A 25,621-nucleotide genomic window follows, 5' to 3' on the forward strand; every position below is an offset into this window, starting at 1 on the left:
CCAAATTATTTCTTATCACTCTGTACTCTAATTGCGTGTGTATGATTCTCGTGTGCATGTGTGAGTGGAAGTGTAGCGTAATTTTATGATTTTATCTAGATTCGGTTTAGTTTTTTTAGTACAATAAACTCACCTTTTTCTTGTTTAAACTCAAGGAAACCTATCCGATTGGTTCTTTATGATCACAACAAAGGTAAAACACTCACTGAAGTGGTAAGTACAACCACTATTTTAAAAGAGAATAAACCCTGTTGCAGTCAAACCAGGAGGAGGACAAGGAAGGAGTCTTGTGACCCCTTCTCACCTGATCATAACAAGTGTCATAAAGGAGGAAAAGTAGAGGTTGAGGGAGGGAATTAGAGTTTCAGACCTAGAAGGCTAAAGGCATGCTGCCAATGGTGGAGCAAATGGAATAGGAGATACACAAGAGACCAGAGTTGTAGCAATGCAGTGGGGGAGAGACAGAGGCCATCGAAGAATTTGAACACAAGGATGAGAATTTCAAATCTGAACATTTGTAATCTTGTAGCCAATGTAGGTCAGGAAACACAGAGGTGATGGGTGAACGGGACTCAATGCGAGTTAGGATATGGGCAGCAGAATTTTGGATGAGTTCAAGTTTATGGAGGGTGGAAGGTATGAGGCCCACCAGGAAAGCATTGGGAATAGTCAAGTCTAGAGGTAACATAGACATGGATGAGGGTTTCATCAGCAAATGAGCAGAGGCCGGGGTGAAGATGGGTGATGTTATGGAGCTGGAAGTAGGCGGTCTTGCTGAAGCAGATGTGGTTGGAAGCTCATCTCAAGGTCAAAAAGGATACCAGGATTGCAGATGGTCTGGTTCGGCCTTGGACAAAGAGTTGGTGGAAATTTCTGCTGAATTAGCGAGACAAATCACAGACAGTGGAAGGGTCAAGACAGGTGGTGGTGGTGAGGTACAGCTGGGTGTCATCAGCATACAGGTGGAACCTAACATTGTGCTTTCAGATAATGTCACCAAAGGGCAGCATGTAGATGAGTAATAGGAGGGGACCAAGTACAGATCCCTTAAGGTCTGCACAGGAGTGAGAAGGGGAGCCATTACAGTTGATTCTCTGGCTAGGTAAGAATAAAATCAGGTGAGGGCAGTCCACCCAGCTAGACGACAGAGAAGCATTCTTGACTCAAGAAGCAGGTGTGCAATAGTTTTGAAATACCACCCATTTTAGACATGTCGACTGTTCAGACACCATCTCAGACACACTCTCCCACTTGTCCCACAAACCATGGATTCCAGCACACAAGTGCCAGACAATGACCATCTCCAACAAGAGAGAATCTAACCATCTCCCCTTGATATTCAATGGCATTACAATTGCTAAATCCCCCCACTATCAACATCATGGGGAGTTACCATTGACCAGCCATATAAATTCTGTGGCTAAAAGAACAGGTCAGAGTCTGGGAATTCTACTGCAAGTATCTCACCTTCTGACTCCCAAAGCCTGTCCACCATCTACAAGGCATGCCAAAAGTGCAATGGAATACTCACCCCTTGCCTGGATGAGTGCAGCTCCAACAACACTCAAGAAGCTCCACACGTTCCAGGACAAAGTAGCTTGCTTGATCAAAATCCTATCTACCACCCTAAACATTTACTCCTTTCACCACTGGCCCACAGTGGCAGCAGTGTGTACCATATACAAGATGCACTGAAGCAACTCATTAGGCCTCCTTTGACAGCACCTACCAAACCCATGACCTCTACTTCCTAGAAGGAAAAGATGCTTGGGAACACCACCACCTGCAGGTTCCCCTCCAAGCCACACATCCGGACTTGGAACTACATGGCCATTCTTCACTGTTGATGGGTCAAAATCCTAGAACTTCCTTCCAAACAGCACTGTAGGTGAATCCACACCGCATAGACTGCAGCAGTTCAAAAAGGTGGCTCACCACCACTTTTGAGGGCAATTAGGGTTGGGCAACAAATGCTGGCCTTGAGAGTGACACTTACATCCCAAGAACTAATAGAAAAAACATAAAAGAGGATTTAGGAATTTAGTTAATATCAAAATTGACTAATGAGACCAAATGACATATATGCAAACTGTGATTATGAAGGGTCATGCTGAGTTAAGTGTTGATAATTTGGCAACACTGACCAGTGAGTCAATTATGAGAGGACACAAGTTAAAGTAAATCAGGAAATCAATTAGATGGGAGGTTAGGGGAAAATACTGGTAAGTGTGAGGTGATGCATTTTGGCAGAAGGAATGGGGAGAGACAATATACACTTAATGGCACAGTTCTAAAGTGCTTGCAGGAACAGAGGGACCTGGGGGTGCATGTGCACAGATCTTTGAAGGTGGCAGGAAATAGAGAGTGGTTAGTAAAGCATATGGGATCTTGGGCTTCATAAATAAAGGCATTGAATACAAAAGCAGGGAGGTTATGCTGAACCTTTATAAAGCTCTGATTAGTATTGCATCCAGTTCTGGTCACCATACTTTAGGAAGGATGTAAGGGTCCGTGAGAGGGTGCAGAGGAGATTTACCAGAACAGTTCCAGGGGTGAGGATTTTAGTTGCAAGGTTAGGTTGAAAAAGCTGAGTTTGTTCTTCTTAGAACAAAGGAGATTGAGGGGAGATTTAATAGAAGTGTATAAGATTATGAGAAGTTAGACAAGGAAAACTGTTCCCATTTAACAAATAGTACTTGGACTAGGGGACACAGAGTGAAAGTTTTGCAAAATGCAGGGGGTATATGAGGAAGCATTTTTTTTTTTTGAAACGCAGCGGGTGGTAATGACCTGGAACTCGCTGTCCACAAGGGTGGTGGAAGCAGAGATGGTCAATGACTAAGAGGAAGTTGGATGGCCACCAGAGAGAAAAGAGAGACTTGCAGGGCTACAGGAATCAAACCGGGGAGTGGGACTGACTGCACAGCTCCGTGGAGAGCCAGCATGGACTTGATGGGCCGAATGGCCTCCTTCTGTGCCGTAAATGACTCTATGACATTTATAACTCAATTACCAGAAGGCATTCTCTTCTTTTGTAGATCACAAAATGACAATATTGGTTGTTTTTTCATAACACAAACAAGACATCATACAAAATGATACTTGAAAAAGATAATTTGGAAAAATGTGCAAACCTCATTAGCTTATGTACAGACATGAAACCAGTGAGTCAATATACACATTTAATTCATCCTTTGATAACTATTGCTCTATCTATAAAATCATTTTAATCCCTTCACTTACAAATTTAACAAATCAGATTTGCAAATCTTTACCTGTTCAGAATGGAAACAATTCTGAAACAGCGACATCTATTTTTGTTCTCCATCTTCTTTCCCATGGATTTTAAGTTTCATCTCCCCAGTTCTAAATTTTATTTTATCCGTTGCCCTTTGTGCCATACGTTATTTCACAGCCAAAGATCCAACATCTTTGCTTCTTCCAAATCCACTTCCAGCAGCACAGCGACAGCCAACAGTAACTGGCTTTTGCATTTTTCCATTCCCTGCACAGTAGCCCTCAGAAACTGGCTGCAATAGAAAATGACTTAATAGCAGATCTTGGAGAATTAAAAAGGTGTCTGCATGTTTCTTCTTAAAATTGCTAAAAGCTAAGCACCTGTGAGCAGTCTTGGTGACAAGTGGTTCATACAATAAACAAAAATGGGTAAGTTTTGCGCTCCTCTGGTTCAGAAATGTCAATTCATATCCATTCAGAACTGGTGGTGGCAACTGAATTACATTTTTATTAGGAGTCTTAGATTCAGAAGTGGTTCAGATTTAGCCCATGAACCAAGGTTCCAAACCATCCTCAAGGCAACAATTTAGAAAATCTAAGAACTCAGTTTTAACTAACTGACAGACACAGAGCTTTAGATGTTATTCAGTTGACAAAGAAGGGGTACAAACCTGGTACTGCAAATTGCTGGAATTTACACCCATTTTGTTGAAAATAGCAAGGAAGTATGGTGTGGTTGTCTCAAAATGGCTGGTTTGCAGACCAATTAATTTGCTTCTTTTTGAAAGTAATACTGAATGGATTAAAAGAAAAAGCGACAGTAAAGTGAAATAGAATAAAAAATCTAGATTTGTTCAGTTTGTGCTAGAAAAAGCAACAGGATATCAGCAATAAAAGAATGCCCAATCACAGGCCTGGTCTCATTCCAGAGGAAGACAAGGAAACAACCAGTTTCCAGGTCTCTACGACAATCAACTTGTCATTAGTCGTTATGTACAAGCAGTGCAGAATGACTCAAACTACTGTGGACTTCTCTCACACTTGGGGAAAGACCAACACTGAGAATTGCAGCCCACTGGAGCTATCTTTTCTGGGAACAGCATTCTTCATTCAGTAACTAAAAATTGGATAAATTTTTCCAATAACACCAAAGAGAGGGTCGGGGAGAGGGAAGGCAATGGCTGTTCAAGTGAAGCACAAACAGTCCAATCCTTAAAGTACTTTCTCTCTACAATAACTTTATGTTTCTGCAATACTTTCTACTACATTGATATAACAAGTTTAGGGGCTCACATTACATAGCTTCTCAGATTCAATGCCATCAGTTTCCTGAGCAGTCTGAGTGACTCTCTTTTATGGAAGTTGATCTATACTGCCCTATATCTGCTTGTATGGTAGCCTAACATGGGCGTGTACCACAACACTCTATTGTGACCTGAAGACTTTCACATGCGCACTCCCCAACACCGGTCGACGAACAAGATCACTTCTAAATGTCCCTAAGCATTTGTAATCCATTAGTCTGGTTGGGGTGGCTGCTCTGCAGCTTTCCATTTCAAAAAGCTGACTGACTATGCTTTATCTTCCTCTGTTCACAACCATAAAGTTATCAGACTGTCAATAGATGTGAGGGGGTTTCCAGTTGATGAGTTGGACCAACAAACTGCATATTACTTACTGTCAATGGAGAAATAAAATTAACTAGTTAATGTTTTGGAACTTTTTACAACTGTTTTAAAACAACATTTAAAGGCTATTCAGTAATTATAACAAATCTTTATCTTTTGTCTCAGATCATCTCCATAAACAGTGTTCTCCTCAATTCTCTAGCATCCAAAGTACAGAAGTTGGTTCTAGTGCCCAGCTTAATTTGTCTCTCTTTCAATGCAATCAGGAACAGGACCAAAATGTTTCCATATCTGGGTTGTTCTTGACTTTACGGCTTGGATCATTGATGAAACACAGTGCTGCGCAGGCCCAAATCTAAGAGACATCTCCATCCCACCCTTTTACTGGCACAGCTATACAAGGGGTCAGGAGGAAGAATGGGAAAGCAATAATGATAGGGAGGTCCATAGATAGGGGAACAGACAAGCATTTCTGCAGCCGCAGACATGAATCCAGGATGGCCTCCCTGGCACCAGGGTCAAGGATGTCACTGAGCAGCTCCAGAGCACACTGAGGGGGGAGGGTGAACAGCCAGCGGTCATGGTCCATATCGGCACCAACGACATAGGTAGAAAGAGGAATGAAGTCCTGCAGGCAGATTTTAGGGAGCTACAAAGGAGACTCGCAAGCAGGACCTCAAAGGTAGTAATCTCTGGATTACTTCTGGTACAATGCACTAGTGAGTACAGAAATAGCAGGATAGAGCATATGACTCCGTGGCTGGAGAGGTGCTGCAGGAGGGAGGGTCATAGATTCTTGGGACCAATTCTAGGGAAGATGGGAACTGCACAGGCTGGATGAGTTGCACCTCAACAGGGCTGGAACCAATGTCCTTGCAGGGCAGTTTGCTATTAGTATTGAGGAGTGTTTAAACTAACTTAACGGGGATAGGAATCAGGATGTAACATTAGAAAGGAAAAACAAGATGCACAAAAGGACTGGAAAAGACAGACTGCACTAGAGTAAGAAATAGTGAGGCTTTAGTTGGGGTCAGAGTAAGAGGGAATGCAATAAGGTCCAAATTAGGTTTATGCACTAAGCGTAGTAGAAAAGGTCAGTGAGCTGCAGGCTCAGACAGACATGGGGTGGGGGGAAATATGATGTAATGGTGATAACGGAGACCTGATTCAAACAAAAAGGGCATAACTGGGTACTAAATATTCTTGGATACAAGGTGTTCAGGAAAGACAGGCAACAAAAGAAAAAAGAGGAGGGGTGGCAGTACTGATTAAGGAGAATGTTAGTGCTGGAAGGAGACAATGTCCTAGAAGGGTCAAGGACAGAATCTATTTGGTTTGAGCTAAGAAACAATGGAGGTACTATTACACTACTGGGTATATTCTGTCGACCATCAACTAGTGGAAAAGATGTAGAGAAACAAATTTGCAAGGAAATTAGAGAGGCACAAAAACTATAGTTAGTGATAATGGGGAACTTTAATTGTACTAATATAGACTGGGATAGTAATAGTGTAAAGGGCAGAGAAGATGGCTTTCTGAAGTGTATTCAGGAGAATTTTCTATATCAGTATGTTTCCTGCTCAACGAAGGAGGAAGCATTGCCAGATCTGGTTCTGGGGAATGAGGTGGGTCAAGTGGATCAACTGTCAGTAGGGCAATATTTAGGGGACAGTGATCATAGCATCATAAGGTTTAGGTTAGCTATGGAAAAAGGACAAGGAGCAATCCGGAGTAAAAATAGTTAATTGGGGGGGTCAATATCAGTAGGGTGAGAAGGGACCTGGCCAAAGTAAATTGGAATCAAAGATTGGCAGGCACAACTGTAATGGAACAATGGGCTGCCTTTGAAGAAGAGATGGTTTCGATACAGTCGGGGTACATTCTCACAAGGGGAAAAGGTAGGACAAACTCCCTGGATTATGATAGAGAGTAAGATGATGCAGAAAAAGGGTACGTATGACAGATGTCAGGTTGAACCAAGCTAAATATAGAAAGTTCAGAGTGGAAATGAAAAAAGTATGAGAAACAACTTGCAAGATAGTCCACACAGTACAACTGGACTGCAACTGGAAAAACAAACTATTTCTGTCTCCAATGTCTCTTTATTTGCTACAAAGTGAGTGTTGTTCTTCAGGATCTGGCCTATTTATGAGTAATTTAACATTTTCTGCTACACAGCATGAAATACAAGTGTTTTATCTGAATTTCTTTCTATGGAAAATCAAGCCTGCTAGCACCAAACAAACTGGATGCACCATCAAGTTTGATTCAAGCAAAGCTCATCTCCAGCTCTACTGATGGATCGATATCCTGTTGTTGGTCTCAGTAAATTCCTTGTATTTCATCCAACTGTGTACAGAACTCGCTTTCATTCAAGCCTTGCTCCAGAAATTAAAGCACATAAATCGAGGCTGACACTAAAATGTAGCACGGAGAGCATGCTGCACAGAATGCCATCTTTTGTGTGAGAAATTCACCAGAGGGGGGCAGGTTGGGTCTCAGTATAACGTAAAAGATTGCATCACCAAGCAAGGGCATTCTCCCAGTGCCATCGCCAACATATACCCCTCAACCAATATCATTAAGAAAAACACATTAATCATTGCTATTTGTGCAACTTTTCAAATCAGCTGTGTTCCCTTACATTACAATAGCGACTGCACTTAAGTACTTAACTGGCTCCTAAGAACTTTGAGCATCTTGAGGACAACACAGCCAACTTATAAAATACATGTTCTTCCTTCAGCTCTTTCAACTTGGGTTGGACATTTCAGAAGGAGTAGTGTCAAGCAGAGCCGCCTGCAGCCCCCATTGCAAAATAATTTGTTTACATAGAAAATTTACCGTACAGGAGGCCGCCATTTGGCCCATTGTGTCCGTGCGGCCAAGAGCTATTACACCTAATCCCACTTTCCAGGTCTTTGTTCACAGCACAATATTTACAGTGAATCCAAAAGCTTTCTAGCAAAGCATTGATATAATCCTAATAGAAACAGAAAGCAAAAGGCCTGATATTTATCAGAACAAAATCGGTTTCAATATCAGGTCCATCATGAATACAAAGGCTCTGCGTGGGTTTCATTGATTGGCTTTGAAACCCATCTTTTGGATGCCTGTTCAAGGGGATTTAAAAGATCCCATGGTATTATTTGAAGAGTTAAGTTGTTCTGCTGTCCTAGCCAACATTTATCCCACGATCAATGCCATCAAAATATGTGAAACCCCCATCAAGAGACTCTCTCATACTAGTTTGACTTCCCAAGTCCAAAGTATAAATCCAACATCAGACTACCCAGATTTGGAAGTGTCACCTACTATTGTAAGACTGAATATTTTTAAAAAATAAAATAAAAAAGATACACTATATAAATATGTAAACAGCTCTCAGTTACTTCAGAATGCTCACACACAATAAACAGGGTACAGTATTAAAAAGCTACAAGTTGTGCACCATATTTAAATATTGTTACACAATATCTGACCAACCTTTCACTGGTTCTCATGACTCTCCTTTTCATCCCCCAGCCCCACCTTGCCGAGTACAGATTATAATCATGTACAATTTACGAGTTTTAGGTCTTTTTCGAATGCAGTTCTGTTAATAGACCTTCAAAAAAATTCCATTAACCAGACTCAATATTATTTCCAACTACATACAGTACTCATTTATCATATTGCATTTTAATTTGGCAACTGGACAATTTTATTCCAATAACATTCCATGAAGAACTTGATCATAGTTGCATTCTTCCAACATTTAAAACAGCTCTTTTTTGAACTCATTCGTTCATGGAAGGCCAGCATTTATGTCCCATCTCTTTTTGCCCTCGAGAAGGTGATGAAGAACCGCCTTCTTAAACCACCGCAGTCTGTGTGATGTAGGTACACCTGCAGCGCTGCTAGGTAGGGAGTTCAGGATTTTGACCCAGCAACAGTGAAGGAACAGCGATATAGTTCCAATTCAGGATGGTGTGTGGCTTGGAGGGGAACTTTCACATGGTGGTATTCCAATGTATCTGCTGACGTTGTTCTTCTGGGCAGTAGAGATCGCGGGTTTAGAACATGCTATGGTAGGAGCCTTGGCGAGTTGCTTGTAAGTGGTACATACTGCAGATACAGTACACCACTGGTGGAGGAAGTGAATGAATATTTAAGGCGGTGGATGAGGTGCCAATCAAGTAGGCTGCTTTGTTCTGGATGGTGTCAAACTCAGAGTGTTGCTTGGATGAGTGCAGCTCCAGCAAGTGAGGAGTATTCCATCACACTCTTGACTTGTGCCTTGTATACAATGGAAAGGCTCTGAGAAGTCAAGAGTTGATTTACTTGCCAGAGTGGCAAAGCTCTGCTCTGTCCTTGTAGCCACAGTATTTATGTAGTTGGTCCAGTTAGGTTTCCAGTTAACGGTGACCCCAGGATGTTGATGGTGGGGAATTCAGCACCAGTAATCCCTTTTAACATCAAGGGGAGATGATTAGATTCTTATTGAGGACAGTTATTACCTGGCACTTGTGTGGTGCAAATGTTAGTTGCCACTTATCAAGCCAAGCCTGAAGCTTGCCTGGGTATCCTTCAGTCAGTGCTTTTTTTTTTAAGCACTGACTGAAGGATATTGTAAACTCAAAGTTTCTCTTGAATTATTGCATTGACCCATATTGTTTTGTAACTCTTGACTTTTCCAGATTTTTTTTAAAAAAGAGACCTGGAAAAATTAGAGGCTGATTTTTTTTTCTCTTTTTTTTTTAAAAAACCACTACAGTGGTATTTTCACAAATATTAATTAAAAAGACAAGATGGGGTTGAAGCAACTGCCCACATAGTAGCATCCAAAATTATTCAGTTTAACAATTAATCCTCCGATTCACCAAGTATCACACTTTCCAAATAAATAACAGTAACCTCATTTGGTGACACCCATTGAAGAGCAAAAAGTAAAACTTAAAAAATGCTGCAAACACCAGCATTTACCAAATGCAGCTTGGTAGTTATTGAAGAATAGGTATTACAGAAATTCTAAATTGTTAGTTAGAAGAATGATGGTGATCAGTATCATTTTGACATTTGAGATTTAATTCAGGTGCATAAAATTATGAGGGGTCTAGATAGAGCAGATAGGAAGGACCTATTTCCCTTGGCAGAGAGGTCAATAACCAGGCAGCATAGATTTAAAGTAAATTGGCAGAAGAATTAGAGGTGAATTGAAGAGAATTTTTTTTCACCCAGAGGTTGGTGTGGACCTGCAATTCAGTGCCTGAAAGGGTGGTAGAGGCAGAAACCCTTCTCACATTTAAAAAAAATACTTGCCTATCAACTTGAAGTGCCGTAACCTACAGGGCTATGGACCAAGAGCTGGAAAGTGGGATTAGGCTGGATCACTCTTTTGTGACTGCAAATGACGAGCCAAATGGCCTCTTTCTGTGCCATAAATTTGCTACATTTCTGCGACACAGCTGTGAAACTTGATGTTCCGTTTTATTTATTTTGGAACATATTCAGTTGGTAATAAAGTATGACATTTGATACACAAGATGCTCATGGAGTTGGGGGCAATACACGACCATAGATAGAGGATTGATTAACGGACAGGAAGCAGAGAGTCAGGATAATCAGGGCATTTTCAAGTTCGCAGGTTGTGAACAGCAGAGCACCACAAGGATCAGTGCTGGAGCCTCAGCTATTTTACAATCTATATTAATGACTTAGATGAAGAGACCAAGAGTAATGTATCTAAGTATGTTAGTAATACAAAGCTAGGTGGGAGTGTAAGCTGTGAGGAAAGCACAAAGAGGCTGTAAAGAGATATAGACAAGCGAAGTGAGTGGTGTTATGACATGTAGTTTTTTTTCCGGGAAGAATGCGGTGTGCCTTTAAGGCTGGAAAAGGAGCCGTACTGCTTTAAGAACCAGCAAGCCTCAGGAGTTAGAGAAAGTGCATTTCTGTTGCCGTTGGATACAACCATATGGAGAGGGAACCAACCAGCTTCAAAGAATGCATCCTGGTTACCTGGCAGCCATTCAGAGACCAAATACCATTGCAATTATCTTTTGAACTGGCGTTTTAGTTGAGACAGACTGTTGCAACAGGAGAAACAGACAGACAGCTGTGTGTTAGCGCCTGAAAAGAAGAGCTCTTAAACCATTTAAACTGAAGGAAGAGAATTTAGTCTATTTATTATTCTCTCTCAAAATTCCAAAAAGTCAAGCCAAAACAGAGATCTCTGATAATTTAAACTGAAGGAAGGGAAGTTAGACTGTAACAATCGTTTATCCCTCAAAAATTCTAAAGCCAAATTGATTCATTAAAAAGTGTTTGCAAGTTGTTAATTGTTGAAATCCATCGCTGGAAAAGGAGCAACTATTTCGACTTCTGAATTAGACTACGGACTGTTCTACTGTTGAAGAACCTTTTTTATCCCCCCACTAGACAGCTGTGAGGACTTCAAGTAACCTTGGACTGTTCCACATCTGGCAAGAGCATAAACCTGCAAGGACTCTAATTTTTTCTATTTTAAATGTTGTTTATGTCTTAGTGTTTAAGAATTTAGCTTTTCTAATTAAACAGTTAATTTGTTGATTTAAAGACACATGGTTTGGTTAACCTCATTCGGGGGTTAATAGAGGGTACAAATTTGCTGGGTCTTTCTTTAATTTGGAAAGTTTAAAATGATTGTTAGGCGATCTGTGGAGGGACGGGATTGAATTAACAGTGCGTTTCTCCCACCACAATCAGAATCGTATATTTTGATTGGGGGCTTTGACTGGAGCGGTTGGTCGTAACAGTGAGTAACAAGGTGGCTGATGGAGTATAATGTGGGGAAGTATGAGGTTATTCACTTTGATAGCAAGAATAGAAAAGCAGAATTTTTTTTTTAAAAGGTGTGAAACTTGTAAATGTTGATGTTCAGAGGGACTTGGATGTACTTGTACAAGGAACACAGAAAATTAGCATGCAGTTACAGCATGCAATTAGGAAGGTAAATGGCACATTGGCCTCAACTGCATGGGGATTAGAGTACAAGAATAAAGAACACAAGAAATAGGAGCAGGAGTAGACCATATGGCCCATCTCGCCTGCTCCGCCACTCAGAACAATCATGGCTGATCTTAGGCCTCAACTCTACCTTTCAGCCTGCTTACCATATCCCTCGATTCCCTGAGAGACCAAGAATCTGTCTATCCCAGCCTTAAATATACTCAATGATGGAGCATCCACAACCCTCTGGGGTGGAGAATTCCAAAGATTCACAACCCTTTGAGTGAAGTAATTTCTCCTCATTTCAGTCCTAAATGATTAACCCCTTATCCAGAGACTGTGCCCTCATGTTTTAGACTCCTCGACCAGCGCAAACAATCTTAGCGTCTACCCTATCCAGCCCATCAGTAACTTCTATGTTTCAATGAGATCACCTCTCATGCTTCTAAACGCCAGAGAATATAGGCCCAATTTACATAGCCTATCATAGGGCAACCCCCTCATTCCAGGGACCAATTTAGTGAACCTTTGCTGTACCACCTCCAAGGCAAGTATATCTTTTCTGAAATGTGGAGATCAAAACTGCACACAGTACTCCCAATGTAATTTCACCAAAACCCTGTACAACTGTAGCAAGACTTACTTATTTCTGTACTCCAATCCCCTTGCAATAAAGGCAACATGCTATTTGCCTTCCTAATTACTTGCTGTACCTGTATGCTAACTTTGAGTTCCTTGCACAAGCACACCCAAGTCTCTCTGAACATCGACACTTACAAGTTTCACACCTTTTAAAAAATATTTTGCTTTTCTATTCTTACGACCAAAGTGAATAACTTCACACTTCCCCACATTATACTCCAGCTGCCATCTTGTTGTCCACTCACTTGACCTGTCACTATCTCTTTGCAGCCTATGTCATCCCTACAGCTGCCCTTTCCACCTACCTTTGTATCATCAGCAAACTAAGATACATTACTCTCAGTCTCTTCGTTCAAGTCATTAATATAGATTATAGCCCTCATCTTACTTATTAATCTTTTGTGTGGCACCTTATCAAATGCCTTTTGGAAATCCAGGTATACTACATCTACTGGTTCCCCTTTATCTACCCTACTAGTTACATCCTCAAAAAACTCTAATAAATTTGTCAAACAGGATCTCCCTTTAGTAAAACCATGCTGACTTGTTCTAATCATATTGTGCTTTTCTAAGTGCATTGTTAAGACTTCCTTAAAAATAGATTCCAGCATTTTCCCAACGACTGATATTAGGCCTACTGGCCTGTAGTTAATTCCCTGTTTTCTCTCTCCATCCTGTCTCGAAAAGCAATGTAACATTTTCCAACTTCCAATCTGATGGGACCGTTTCCGAATCTAAGGAATTTTGGAAAATCATAGCTTGCGCATCCACCATCTCTGCAGCTACCTCTTTTAGAACCCGAGGGTGTAGGCTATCAGGTCCTGGAGATTTGTCAGATTTTAATTCCTTAAGTTTCTCCAATACTTTTTCTCCGATTATATTAATTTCCTTAATTTCTTCATTCTTTTTAGTCCCTAAGTTACTGTTTATTTCTGGTATAAAAATTATGTCTTCTACTGTGAAGACAAACACAAAATATTTGTTCAATGCCTCTGCCATTTCCTCATTCCCCATGATAACTTCTCCTGTCTCTGCTTCTAAGGGACCAACGTTTACTTTAGGTAATAAAAACAAGAAATGCTGGAACCACTCAGCAGGTCTGGCAGCATCTGTGGAAAGAGAAGCAGAGTTAACATTTCGGGTCAGTGACCCTTCTTCGGAACTTTAGGTAATCTCCTTGTGATATAAAAAAACAGATTGTAAGAACTTTTTTTGGTATATTACTGGCTAGTTTACTCTCCTATTTTTTCCTTTATCATCAACTTTTTAGTGGTCCTTTGCTGGTTCCTAAAACACTTCCAATCTTCAGAGTGTTACTCTTTTTTGCAACATTGTAAGCCTCTTTTAATCTAATACAATCTTTAACTTCCTGAGTAAGCAACAGATGGGTTTTTCTTGCTAGCTTTTGTTTTTCAATGGAAAGTATTTTTGTTGAATATTTTGAATTGTTTCTTTAAAGGTTTCCAACTATTCATTTACCACCATACCTTTTAGTCTATTTACCCAATTTACCCAAGCCAGTTCTTCCCCCACACCTACATAATTGGCTTTAAGTTTAAGATTCTTGTTTGTGATTGGAACATGTCACTTTCAAACTTAACATGGAACTCAATGGTATTGTGATCACTGTTTCGCAGCAGATCTTTTATTATGACATTGCTAATTAACCTTGCTTCATTACACAATACTGGATCTAAGATAGCTTTATCCCTAGTTGGCTCCACAACGTATTGCTCCATTCGACAAACTCATCTTCTAGACCACTCCTGCCAATTTCATTGTCCCAGTCTATATGAAGATTAAAGTCCCCCACAATTATTACATTGCCTTCGTGCCTATCCCATTCAGCACAGTGATAGTGCCAAACAACACAATGAAGGATGCCCTCAGTGAGAAGACAGGACTTCATCTTCTGAAAGACTGTATGATAGTCACTCCTACCAATAGTGTTGTGGATAGTTGCATCTGTGACAAGTAGATTAATGAGGACGAGGTCAAGTATGTTATTCCCTTGTGTTAGTTCTTTCATCACCTGCCTCAGACCCAGTCTGGTAGCTATGTCATTCAGGGCTCAGTGAGCTCAGTCAGTAATGGTGCTACTGAGCCACTCTTGGTGATGTACATTGGGGACCAGAGTACATTCTGTGCCCTTGCTATCCTCAGCACTTCTTACAAGTGGGTGTTCAACGTGGAGGAGTACTGACTCAGCTGAGGGAGGGCAGTAGACAGTAATCAGCAAGAGGTTTCTTTGCCCATGTTTGACCTGATGCCATGAGACTTCATGTGATCCAGAGTCAATGTTGAAGACTCCCAGGGCCACTCCTTCACAACTGTATACAAATGTGTCACCTCTGGTGGATCAGTCCTGCTGTGGGACAGGACATAACAATGCCAGTTAACATAGGTATGTGTAATGGTTCCCTCTCCTCAGGTTCTGATCCTGTCCTTCATATCAACCATCACCCTTCTCAAAAAAAAAACCCTGACCCCTCTGTCCTTGCAAACTACCACCCCATCTTGAACCTCCCTTTCCTCTCCAGAGTTCTTGAAGATGCTGTCACCTCCCAAATCGTTGCCCATCTTACTTGGAACTACTTGCTTGAATCCCTGCAAACAGCTTTCCACCCAGTTATCGTATTGAGACTGCTTTTACCAAAGTCACAAATGCCATCTTAATTGACTGTGACAAAGGTAAACTATCCCTCCTCGACCTGTCTGTAGCCTTGGAAATGGTTGACCACAAAATTCTACTCCAACGCCTTTCCACTCTCATCTGGCTGGGCAGGATTGCACTTGCCTGGTTCCATTTGTATCTATCCTGTCATCGGAAGAAAATCATCTGCAATGGCTACTCTTTTCACTCTCATACAGTTACCTCTGGCATTCCCCAAGGAGACATCCTTGGCCCGCTCCTCTTTCTCATCTACAAGCTGAAGCTCAGCAACATCATCTGAAATCATGGCATCAGTTTCCAAATGTATGCTGACAATAGCAAGCTCTACCTTTCCACCTTGACCACTCCTCTGTCTGTAAGTTGCTCGATATCCCGTACTGGATGAGCAAGAATTTTCTCCAATTAAATATTGGGAAAACAGGAGCCATTGTTTTCAGTCCCTGTCACAACTCCATTTCCTAGCCACCAACTCCATCCTTCTTCCTGGCAACAGTCGGCAGCTGAATCAGACAGTTCACAACCATGGTGTTATATCTGACCAGGAGATGAACTTCCGACCAGATATCCGCACCAAGACCACCTCCGTATTATTGCCCGATTTTGACCTTGTCTCAGCTTATCTGCTCCTGAAACTCACATCCATCTCTTTGTTACTTCTAGGCTTGATTATTCCAATACATTCTCTGGTCTGGTCTCATGCATTCTACCCTCTGCAAGCTTGTAGTCATTCAAAATTCAGCTGCCTGTGTCCTAACGCACACCAAGTCCCGCTCACCCATCACCCGTGTTCACTAATCTACATTGAGGCATTGCTTGACCAGAAGCTAATTTTAAAATTCTCATCTTGTTCTCAAATCATTTCATGGCCTCTCCCCTCCCCATCTCTAATATCCTTCAGCTCTACAACACCGCACCCCCACCAAATCGCAGCACTCTGCAATTTCTGGCCTATTGAGCAGTCCTGATTTTAATCACTCCTCAAAGTTCTCGAGTTCCCTCCCTACATCACTCTGCCTCGCTGTCTCTCCTTCCTCCTTTAAGACACTCCTTAAACCCTATCTCTTGGATCAAGCTATTCGCCATCGAGCTCAATATTCTTTTTGTGCCTCGGTGTCAAACTTTGTTCCATAATGCTCCCGTGAAGCACCTTGATATGTTTTATTATGTTGTTAAAGATGCTCTATAAATGCAAGTTGTTATTGTTGGTGATTCACTCAGACAAGCAAATGGGAATGAAATAGGGGCATTTGAGGTAGAAAGCTTTTGGCGGGAGCCAAGCAAGGTGCTTTCAGTCTTGATGCATAACTGAAGTAGTTAATGGGGCATCCAAGACTTAAAATAGGCAGTTAGACAATTGGAGTGTCAAGTGTGCTGGCAGAAGAATACAGTTGGTGCCTGAGTATATATGAAAGCATGGAGACAAGTGAAAATTTGGCAGGAAAAGACTGCAAAGGAAAAGCATAGTATGCAAACCCTCTGCACATAATGGACATACCCAGGGATGGTGATGGTGGTGTCCGGGACATTGACTGTAAGGTATGATTCTGAGACTATGACTTTGTCAGGCTGTTGCTTGACTAGTCTGTGGGACAGCTCTCCCAATTTAGGCAGAAGCCACCAGATGTTATTAAAGGAGGACTTTGCAGGATTGGGTGTGCCGTTGTCATTTTCAGTGCCAAGTCGATGCCAGGTGCTCCGTCTGGTTTTATTCCTTTTTGACCTTTCTGTAGTGGTTTGGTACAACTGGGTAGCTTGCAAGGCCATTTCAGAGGACAGGTAAGAGGCAACCACATTGCTGTGGGTCTGGAGTCACATGGAGGTCAGACCAGGTAAGGAGGGCAAATTTCCTTTTCTAAAGGACATTAGAGAACTAGATGGGATTTTACGACGATCAATGATGGTTTCATGGCACCATTACGGAGACTAGCTTTCAATTCCAGATTTTTTTAATTAATTGATAAATTCCATTAATAAATTTAATTAATTACTTAAGCCACAACTGGAGTTCTGCATCCAGTTCTTGTCACCACACTTTAGGAAGGATGGGAGGGTCCTTGAGAGTATGCAGAGGAGATTTACCAGGATGGTTCCAGGGATGAGGGATTTAAGTTACAAGGTTAGGTTGGAGAAGTTGGGATTCTTTTCTTTGGAGCAAAGGGGATTGCGGGGAGATTTGATAGAGGTGTACAAGATTATGACAGGTTTGGATAAGTTAGACAAAGAAAAACTGTTCCCATTATCTGATGGCACAAGAACTACAGGACACAAATTTAAGGTTTTGGGGAAGTGGAGAGGTGAGGAAGAACATTTTTACACACCGAGTGCGAATGACCTGGAATTCACTGTATATGAAGGTGATGGAAGTGGTCAACGATTTCAAAAGGAAATAAGCTTTCAGGGTAGAATGATGGAATGCGAGTGACTGGATTGCTCTATGGAGACCCGCACAGACTCGATGGGCTGAATGGCCTTCTTCTGCCATAAACGACTCTATGACCCAAAATAAAAGCAAGTTCCCCAAAGACAAAACTCTATACTTACTAACTTACCAGCATATTCACTATCTTGCTGTATACTAATAAACATTTTCTGCAATGATAGCACTACTTTTGCTATGAATGGCCACAACTCAAATTGTGTGCCGTACAAAGAAAAGTCTGCCAACAGCTGGTGTACATCAAACAACAGATTTAAAGATCTTAGATAAAAATTGTCCTTCACAAATAAAAGATTTCTAAACATTTTATATATATATATATATATATATATATATATATATATATATAAATAAAAAAAAGCAACAGAATATGGATTCTATCATGATCTATTTGAAAAGGAAATGCCTTCTTCTGGTTCCTATAGGCTACATGTGGCATCATTCAGTTTCGTTCAAAGTCAGCAATCAACCACAAGTTCCTGCATCTTTGTTGCTTGCAAGGCTTCATTCAATTCAGTAACCATTTCCTCCTTCTCTAGATCTTTCTATAAGGGAAACAGAATCATGCAGCAAATCAAGTTTACACTCCCCCCCTGCTCTCATGCCCACATATCTGTCCTGCTGCAGTGTTCCAGTGAGCATCAACACAAGCTTGAGGAACAGCATCTCATTTAGCAGTTAGGCACGCTACAGCCTGCCAGACTGAACATTAAGTTCAATCATTTCAGAGCATGACGGCCCACCACCCACCCCCACCCTTTATTTTGAGTTATTTCTTTCTTCTTTATTTTATTATAGTTTGTTTGATCATTCATTTTTCTTACCGTGTGCCTGCCCGCTTTTTTTTTTCATGTTTGTGCTTTGGGCCAGGGCTATTCATTTTTCTGTCCATTATAACCCTCTCTGCACTAACACTTTGTCTTTCAACACACTATTAACATACCATTGCCTTTGCTCCATGACCTTCTGGTCAGTTATTCTCTGCGACCCTGTCCTATCAACACCTTGCCTTTTGTTAGCTCTTGCCCCACCGCCCCGCTCCCCCCCCTTTATTTGCTTAAAACCTATTACATTTCTAACCTTTGCCAGTTCTGACGAAGGGTCACTGACCTGAAACGTTAACTCTGTTTCTCTCTCCACTGATGCTGCCAGACCTGCTGAGTATTTCCAGCAGTTCTTGTTTTTAAATCAAGTTTACTGCTGGCTAGTCTTGTGTTTAATTTCATTCCTATTGTTATGGTCAGACGAGGAAGGGTAGAAGGGCTTCCCTCTTTTCCCTCTCCTTGTTTGACCACAATAGGTTAAATTCTTTTTTTAAAAGTGGATGTACTGGCCAATTCATTAAGTGTTTGATTACTTATTTGCTATGATTATAAACAGAACCAGACAGGATTTCTTGAGTTTAACCAAGAAAGAGGTTAACTTTATTGTACTTAAAATGAACTAAGTAAAATAATAAAGTATGCTCAAACTTTCACACACACACACAAATAGGATACAGACAGGGGAAAGGGGAGATTGGTCAAATTAGAGACCATATAATAAAGGGGTATGCAGCATGTGGAGTTTGGTGATTCAGCTGGCTTCTAGCTGAATTCGGTGCTCCTGAGACTTTTAGTTTGAAGAGATAGATGACTGATTTGGTTGGTCCCTCGGTCACAGTGATGCAGATGAATTCCTCCAAAGGGATTTCGGATTGTAGCCAGAGGTGGTCAGTCAGCAGGCAGAGATCGAAGCTTGCAAGCTGGAATGGAGAGACACGAGAGCGCTCGTTCTCTCTCGCCCTCTCTGTCACAGAGGGACTGCGAGACACACACACACGCGCGCTCGCACGCACAGGAAGAGAGAGCGCCCGAGACGGGCACAGAGAGAGACGGATCATGAGAAAATGGTAATTCTTTGTTGATTCTAATCCGATTTACTGTTCAAATTATTTTGAACGACTGTTAAATAAACCATTGCGGTAACTGATAAGATAGTAGACCCACAATCCACTAAGTATTAAAGAAATGACCATTCCATTTCATCAATGGCAGGTTATATACACATAAAGTTGTACAGACATGGAATACCATTTTATTCTATGCACGTATGACAAAAATTGTGATAAGCATTCCTCGCTCCATGGATAATACACTTTAATGACCCATCTTAGCTCTCTAATCATGATTAGATTAGATTAGAGATACAGCACTGAAACAGGCCCTTCGGCCCACCAAGTCTGTGCCGACCATCAACCACCTATTTATACTAATCCTACACTAATCCCATATTCCTACCAAACATCCCCACCTGTCCCTATATTTCCCTACCACCTACCTATACTAGTGACAATTTATAATGGCCAATTTACCTATCAACCTGCAAGTCTTTTGGCTTGTGGGAGGAAACCGGAGCACCCGGAGAAAACCCACGCAGACACAGGGAGAACTTGCAAACTCCACACAGGCAGTACCCAGAATTGAACCCGGGTCCCTGGAGCTGTGAGGCTGCAGTGCTAACCACTGCGCCGCCATATTCTTTATTTGTGCACACAACCCTTCTCATTTTAATAACCCAGGTCAGCATTTATCTCACCCAAATACATTTTTCAGCTTGTACCCTCCACTTCTTCAGGTGTCAATTTTTTCTTTAAATAAACCCAAAATGTTATTTCTATTTGTGGCACTCTAACAGTGTTACACACATTAAAATTCAAAAATGACAGTCACAATAATAAAACTTCAAATATAAAATTTTGGAAATCATTGCATGCACAATGAATGCTTTCAAAAAAGTTTAACTCTTTTCAAATATAAAATCCAAAAACATGCAAATATAAGGTCTAACAGGCAAATAGGCATATATTATAGTATGCTTCCATACAACTTCCACATCACAGTACTTGCTTATTCAATTCTCCATCTCTGTCCAACACCTACAACTAGCAAAGCCGTTTCACCCAACTAATTATACCGGCCTAGAATTTGCAGTCAGTCATGAGGGGATGGTGCTCACACTTCACCTCGCTGACAGCTGCCCACAAAGTTTTTGCAGGCTTCTGAATGGGGACTTGCTCAAACCCGGCATCTCATCCAGCACAGTACGCTTCGTAGGGTATCCGTGGTATCTGAGCAGGGACAGAAACACCAAGGTTCTTCAACGAGATTGAAGAATCCTCGCTGAGACATGCAGTATGTAAATCCAAATTACATTACCTGGTTTAAACAAATGGACAGAAAGAAAAATCAAGATTGGAAAAGACAGATGGGAGTGAGAAGATAAAAGATGCAGACAGAAAAAGTAAAACAAAATGTATCAAGTTTTTTTCCTAAATCTCCAACAATTAACATCAGAAGGAATGACACTTCTCACTTGTAAAATTAAATTTTCAGGGCTAGAGAAATTGTTGGGCAGTAATTATCACTTAACACACCATTAAAAATTCACTTTTTCTTGAACACATCAGCCCCAACTTTTTTTGGGCACCTTTGGTGGGAAACCAAGAACCCAACTTCACACCATTTCACTGATTTCAGTGCAGAGCCCATCGATGAGGACTGTTACAATATACCCTGTGGAGCAGCGAGGTGACCGACAGTGATTTCCAGATTTCCGTGTTCAAATGTACATGTTTGGATGCCAGATTTACTCCATTATAATGGTGAGAGCTATTAGCCTCACCATTATTATTGACATAAAATCCAAGCTAATGGCTTCTCTCTTTTCAGGTGCCAGTGGTCCCGTCATATAAAGAGAAATTTTTGTTTTTAAATTCAGATTTCCACTAAATATACTCAAGTTTACCATCACAACTTATTGTACATTCTGGTAATAGGACATCCTGAAATCTTCTCGCCTACCATTTTTTCGCCTACCATTTTTTCAAAGCATGAGCAAAACCTAAATCGACAGCGACAGAATGTGCACGTGTTTCATTCAACTTGATAGAAAACTGTTAAACCACAACTAAATACGTACATTTTGTTTTTCTACGACAGCCACAAAGGAACAAGATCTTAACACAGTTTGCTCAGTAACTGTGCATACATGGCGCATACTAAAGAGTGATAATTAACTCTCGACAAAGGAATGCTTTATTGTAGGTTTGAAATACTAATTTCAGTCAACAGGCCAAATTGGTCGAGATGCTTCTAAAATAAGTAAAATAAAATCTAGGACATGAATAGTGTCAATTTTCAGTAGAATGAGGCAATCTAGCCATACTGTACACATCCTAACCACAGGTTAAAAACCGTTTCTCTAAAGAGTGCAGAGAGATGCATACAAATATTTCAAAGCTACATTTAAGAATTCCTGTTTAGTGGCCATTTTTCTTTTCAGAAGCCTCATCCCCAGGATTCTTCCAATAATCCTCAGCAACTCACCCAATTGCTTTCCATCACTTTTTTCCTTCATTTTGGATGGATTTTTATCAAAAGCTCAAGTAGTACAGCAATTGGCTAACAATGTACAGCGTCATTGAGCAATATAAGCATTTTCACCTTGAATTTTCGATGTCAAAAGATCCCAATCGAAGTTGGTCTATGGGAGGGAAAATAGCAGGCAGCCCCCAGGCACTGATCCACAAAGGAGTAAGGAAGGACTTCTTGGAGGAAGGCAGAAAGGCGGGAGGGAGGTCCTGGTTACTGGCTGCAGTCTCTTAAAAAGGAACATTTGTGTGATTTTATTTGGGGACAGGAGACGAGGAAAGATGAAGAGCAATATTAGCTAAATTAATGTTGTAATTTTTTTTTTAAAAAGACACTTGTCTGTTATAGAAAGAGAAAATGCTTCTGCAAACTATTCATAGAACAACCAGGAACAGCTGCTCCACAAACCTCATTTCAGAGCTCATATATTGGCCATTTGATAAACCTTGCACTGCATTAATGTCAAAGCACAAGCCAAGATGTTTTTCTAAAAACCAAATTAAAATTAAATGAACATTTTAATATACTATCAAGGCTCAGGATTAATATTGCTAAACTTTTCCATTTAGAAATCAGGTAAGCACAAAGTACAATATCATATCCCTTCAATGTGTTCAAATGAGCTGTCCAATTGAACTTAAAATAACTGTGGGGAGTGTAGAACATGTTTAAATAGTGTTAGAACACACTTTCAAAATGTCACCTTAAAATTTTACAAATCTCAAAACAGTCTGCATCAGTGTCAGCTGTGGCTCAGCTGATGTGATTCAGGCGAGAGTTCCAAGTCCCAGGTTCAAGGCCGACAGTCCAACACAGTGCTGAGGGAATGCTGCACTGTCGGAGGTGCTGTCTTTTGGATAAGATGTCAAACCGAGGCCCTAGCTGCCCTCTCGGGTAAATGCAAAAAAATCCTATAGCACTATCATGAATAAGAGGAGGGGAAATATCCCCAGGTGTCCTGACCAACACTTATCCCCAACTTCACAAAAAACAGATTATCTGGTCATTATCACATTTGTGGTAGTTTGCTGTGCACAGTTTGGCTGCCCCGTTTCATAAATTTCAACAGTGACCATAAAACCATAGAAAACTTACGGCACAGAAGGAGGCCATTCAGCCCGTCATGTTCGTGCCAGCCGGAAAAAAAAACTAGACGCCCAATCAAATCCCACTTTCCAGCACCTGGTCCATAGCCTTGCCAGATACAGCACTTCAGGTGCATGTCCAGGTACCTTTCAAAAAGAGTTGAGGGTGTCTGCCTCCACCACCGTTCCTGCCAATGAATTCCAGACACCCACCACCATCAGTGAAAAGGTTTTTCCTCATGTCCCCTCTAACCCTTCTACCAACCACCTTAAATCTGTGCCCCCTGGTAATTGACCTCACCGCTAAGGGAAACAGGTCCTTCCTGTCTATTCTATCTAGGCCCCTCATAATTTTGTACACAATTAATTCACCCCTCAGCATCCTCTGTTCCAAGGAAAACAACCCTAGCCTATCCATTCTTTTTTTTTTATTCATTCGTGGGATGTGGGCGATGCTGGCCAGGCCAGCATTTATTGCCCACCCCTAATTGCCCTCGTGAAGGTGGTGGTGAGCTGCCTTCTTGAACCGCTGCAGTCCATTTGGGGTAGGTATACCCACAGTGCTGTTAGGAAGGGAGTTCCAGGATTTTGACCCAGCGACCGTGAAGGAACGGCGATATAGTTCCAAGTCAGGATGCTGTGTGACTTGGAGGGGAACCTGCAGGTGGTGGTGTTCCCATGTATTTGCTGCCCTTGTCCTTCTAGTTGGTAGAGGTCGCGGGTTTGGAACGTGCTGTCTAAGGAGCCTTGGTGCACTGCTGCAGTGCATCTTGTAGATGGTACACACTGTTGCCACTGTGCGTCGGTGGTGGAGGGAGTGAATGTTTGTAGATGGGTGCCAATCAAGCGGGCTGCTTTGTCCTGGATGGTGTCGAGCTTCTTGAGTGTTGTTGGAGCTGCACCCATCCAGGCAAGTGGAGAGTATTCCATCATACTCCTGACTTGTGCCTTGTAGATGGTGGACAGGCTTTGGGGAGTCAGGAGCTGAGTTACTCGCCTCAGGATTCCTAGCCTCTGACCTGCTCTTGTAGCCACGGTATTTATATGGCTTCTCCAGTTCAGTTTCTGGTCAATGGCAGCCCCTAAAATGTTGATAGTGGGGGATTCAGCGATGGTAATGCCGTTGAATGTCAAGGGTAGATGGTTAGATTCTCTCTTGTTGGAGATGGTCATTGCCTGGCACTTCTGTGGCGCGAATGTTACTTGCCACTTATCAGCCCAAGCCTGGATATTGTCCAGGTCTTGCTGCATTTCGACACGGACTGCTTCAGTATCTGAGGAGTCACGAATGGTGCTGAACATTGTGCAATCATCCGTGAACATCCCCACTTCTGACCTTCTTTCCTCATAGCTGCAACTTTTGAGCACTGGCCACATTCTTGTAAATCTCCTCTGTACTCTCTCCCGAGCAATTATGACCTTTCTGTCATGTGGTGTCCAGAACTGTAGGCAATACTCCAACTGTGGCCGATCCAGCGTTTTATACAGTTCCAGCATTACATCCCTGCTTGTGAATACTATACCTCAGCCAATAAAGGAAAGCATTCCATATGCCTTCTTCACCACTCTATCTACCTGTCCTGCCACCTTCAGGGAACAGTGGACATGCACTCCAAGGTCGCTCACTTCTTCTACCCCTCTCAATATCCTCCCATTTATTGTGTATTCCCTCGTTTTTTTGCCCTCCCCAAATGCATTACCTCACACTTTTCTGGATTAAATTCCATTTGTCACTTTTCCGCCCATTCAACCAAACCATTGATATCTTTATGGAGTCTACGGCTATCCTCTTCACTAACAACTACACTGACAACTTTTGTGTTATTGGCAAATTTCCCAATTATGCCTCCCACATTTAAGTCCAAATCATTAATGTATACCATAAACAGCAAGGGACACAACACTGAGCCATGTGGAACGCAACCGGAAACAGCTTTCCATTCACAAAAACATCCGTCGACTACTACCCTTTGTTTTGTGTCACTAAGCCAATTCTGGATCCAACCTGCCACATTCCCCTGCATCCCATGGGCTTTAATTTTACTGACCAGTCTGCCATGTGGGACCTTGTCAAATGCCTGACTAAAATCCATGTAGACCACATCCACTGCACTACCCTCATCAATCCTTCTTGTTACTTCCTCAAAAAACTCAGTTAAGTCAGCAAGACATGACCTTCCCTTAACAAATCCATGCTGACTATCCCTGATTAATCCGTGCCTTTCTAAGTAGCAGTTAATCCTGTCCTTCAGAATAGATTCTAACAATTTACCCACCACCCAGGTCAGACCGACAGGCCTATAATTATTTGGTCTATCCCTCGCACCCTTTTTAAACAATAGTACAACGTTCGCAGACCTCCAATCGTTTGGTACCTCTCCTGTATCTAGTGAGGATTTGAAGATGATCCTTAGCACATCTGCTATTTCCTCCCTGGCTTCCTTTAACAACCTAGGATGCAATCCATCTGGCACTGGTGATTTATCCACTTTCAAGGATGTCAAACCCTCTAGTACTTCCTCTCTCATTATGCTTAT

At 41.6% G+C, this 25,621-nt stretch overlaps 1 protein-coding gene across 8 annotated transcripts in view; it reads right to left on the reverse strand.

The window, feature by feature from the left end:
- LOC137372162 (serine/threonine-protein phosphatase 6 regulatory ankyrin repeat subunit B-like) overlaps positions 1-25,621 on the reverse strand; it is a 447,200-nt gene that overhangs the window by 403,066 nt on the left and 18,513 nt on the right. The window contains exon 1 of one of the 8 annotated variants that reach the window (XM_068035679.1): positions 3,276-3,366. The exons of the other annotated variants lie outside the window; for them this stretch is intronic. Within the exon in view, the coding sequence (XP_067891780.1) occupies positions 3,276-3,311 (36 nt within the window). The 5' untranslated portion in view covers positions 3,312-3,366. Of the gene's footprint in view, positions 1-3,275; positions 3,367-25,621 lie in introns of those variants that run through there. 8 annotated transcript variants of the gene reach the window in all.

The sequence above is a fragment of the Heterodontus francisci genome, chromosome 7, assembly GCF_036365525.1.
Source record: "Heterodontus francisci isolate sHetFra1 chromosome 7, sHetFra1.hap1, whole genome shotgun sequence".
In the NCBI taxonomy this organism is placed as follows: domain Eukaryota; kingdom Metazoa; phylum Chordata; class Chondrichthyes; order Heterodontiformes; family Heterodontidae; genus Heterodontus; species Heterodontus francisci.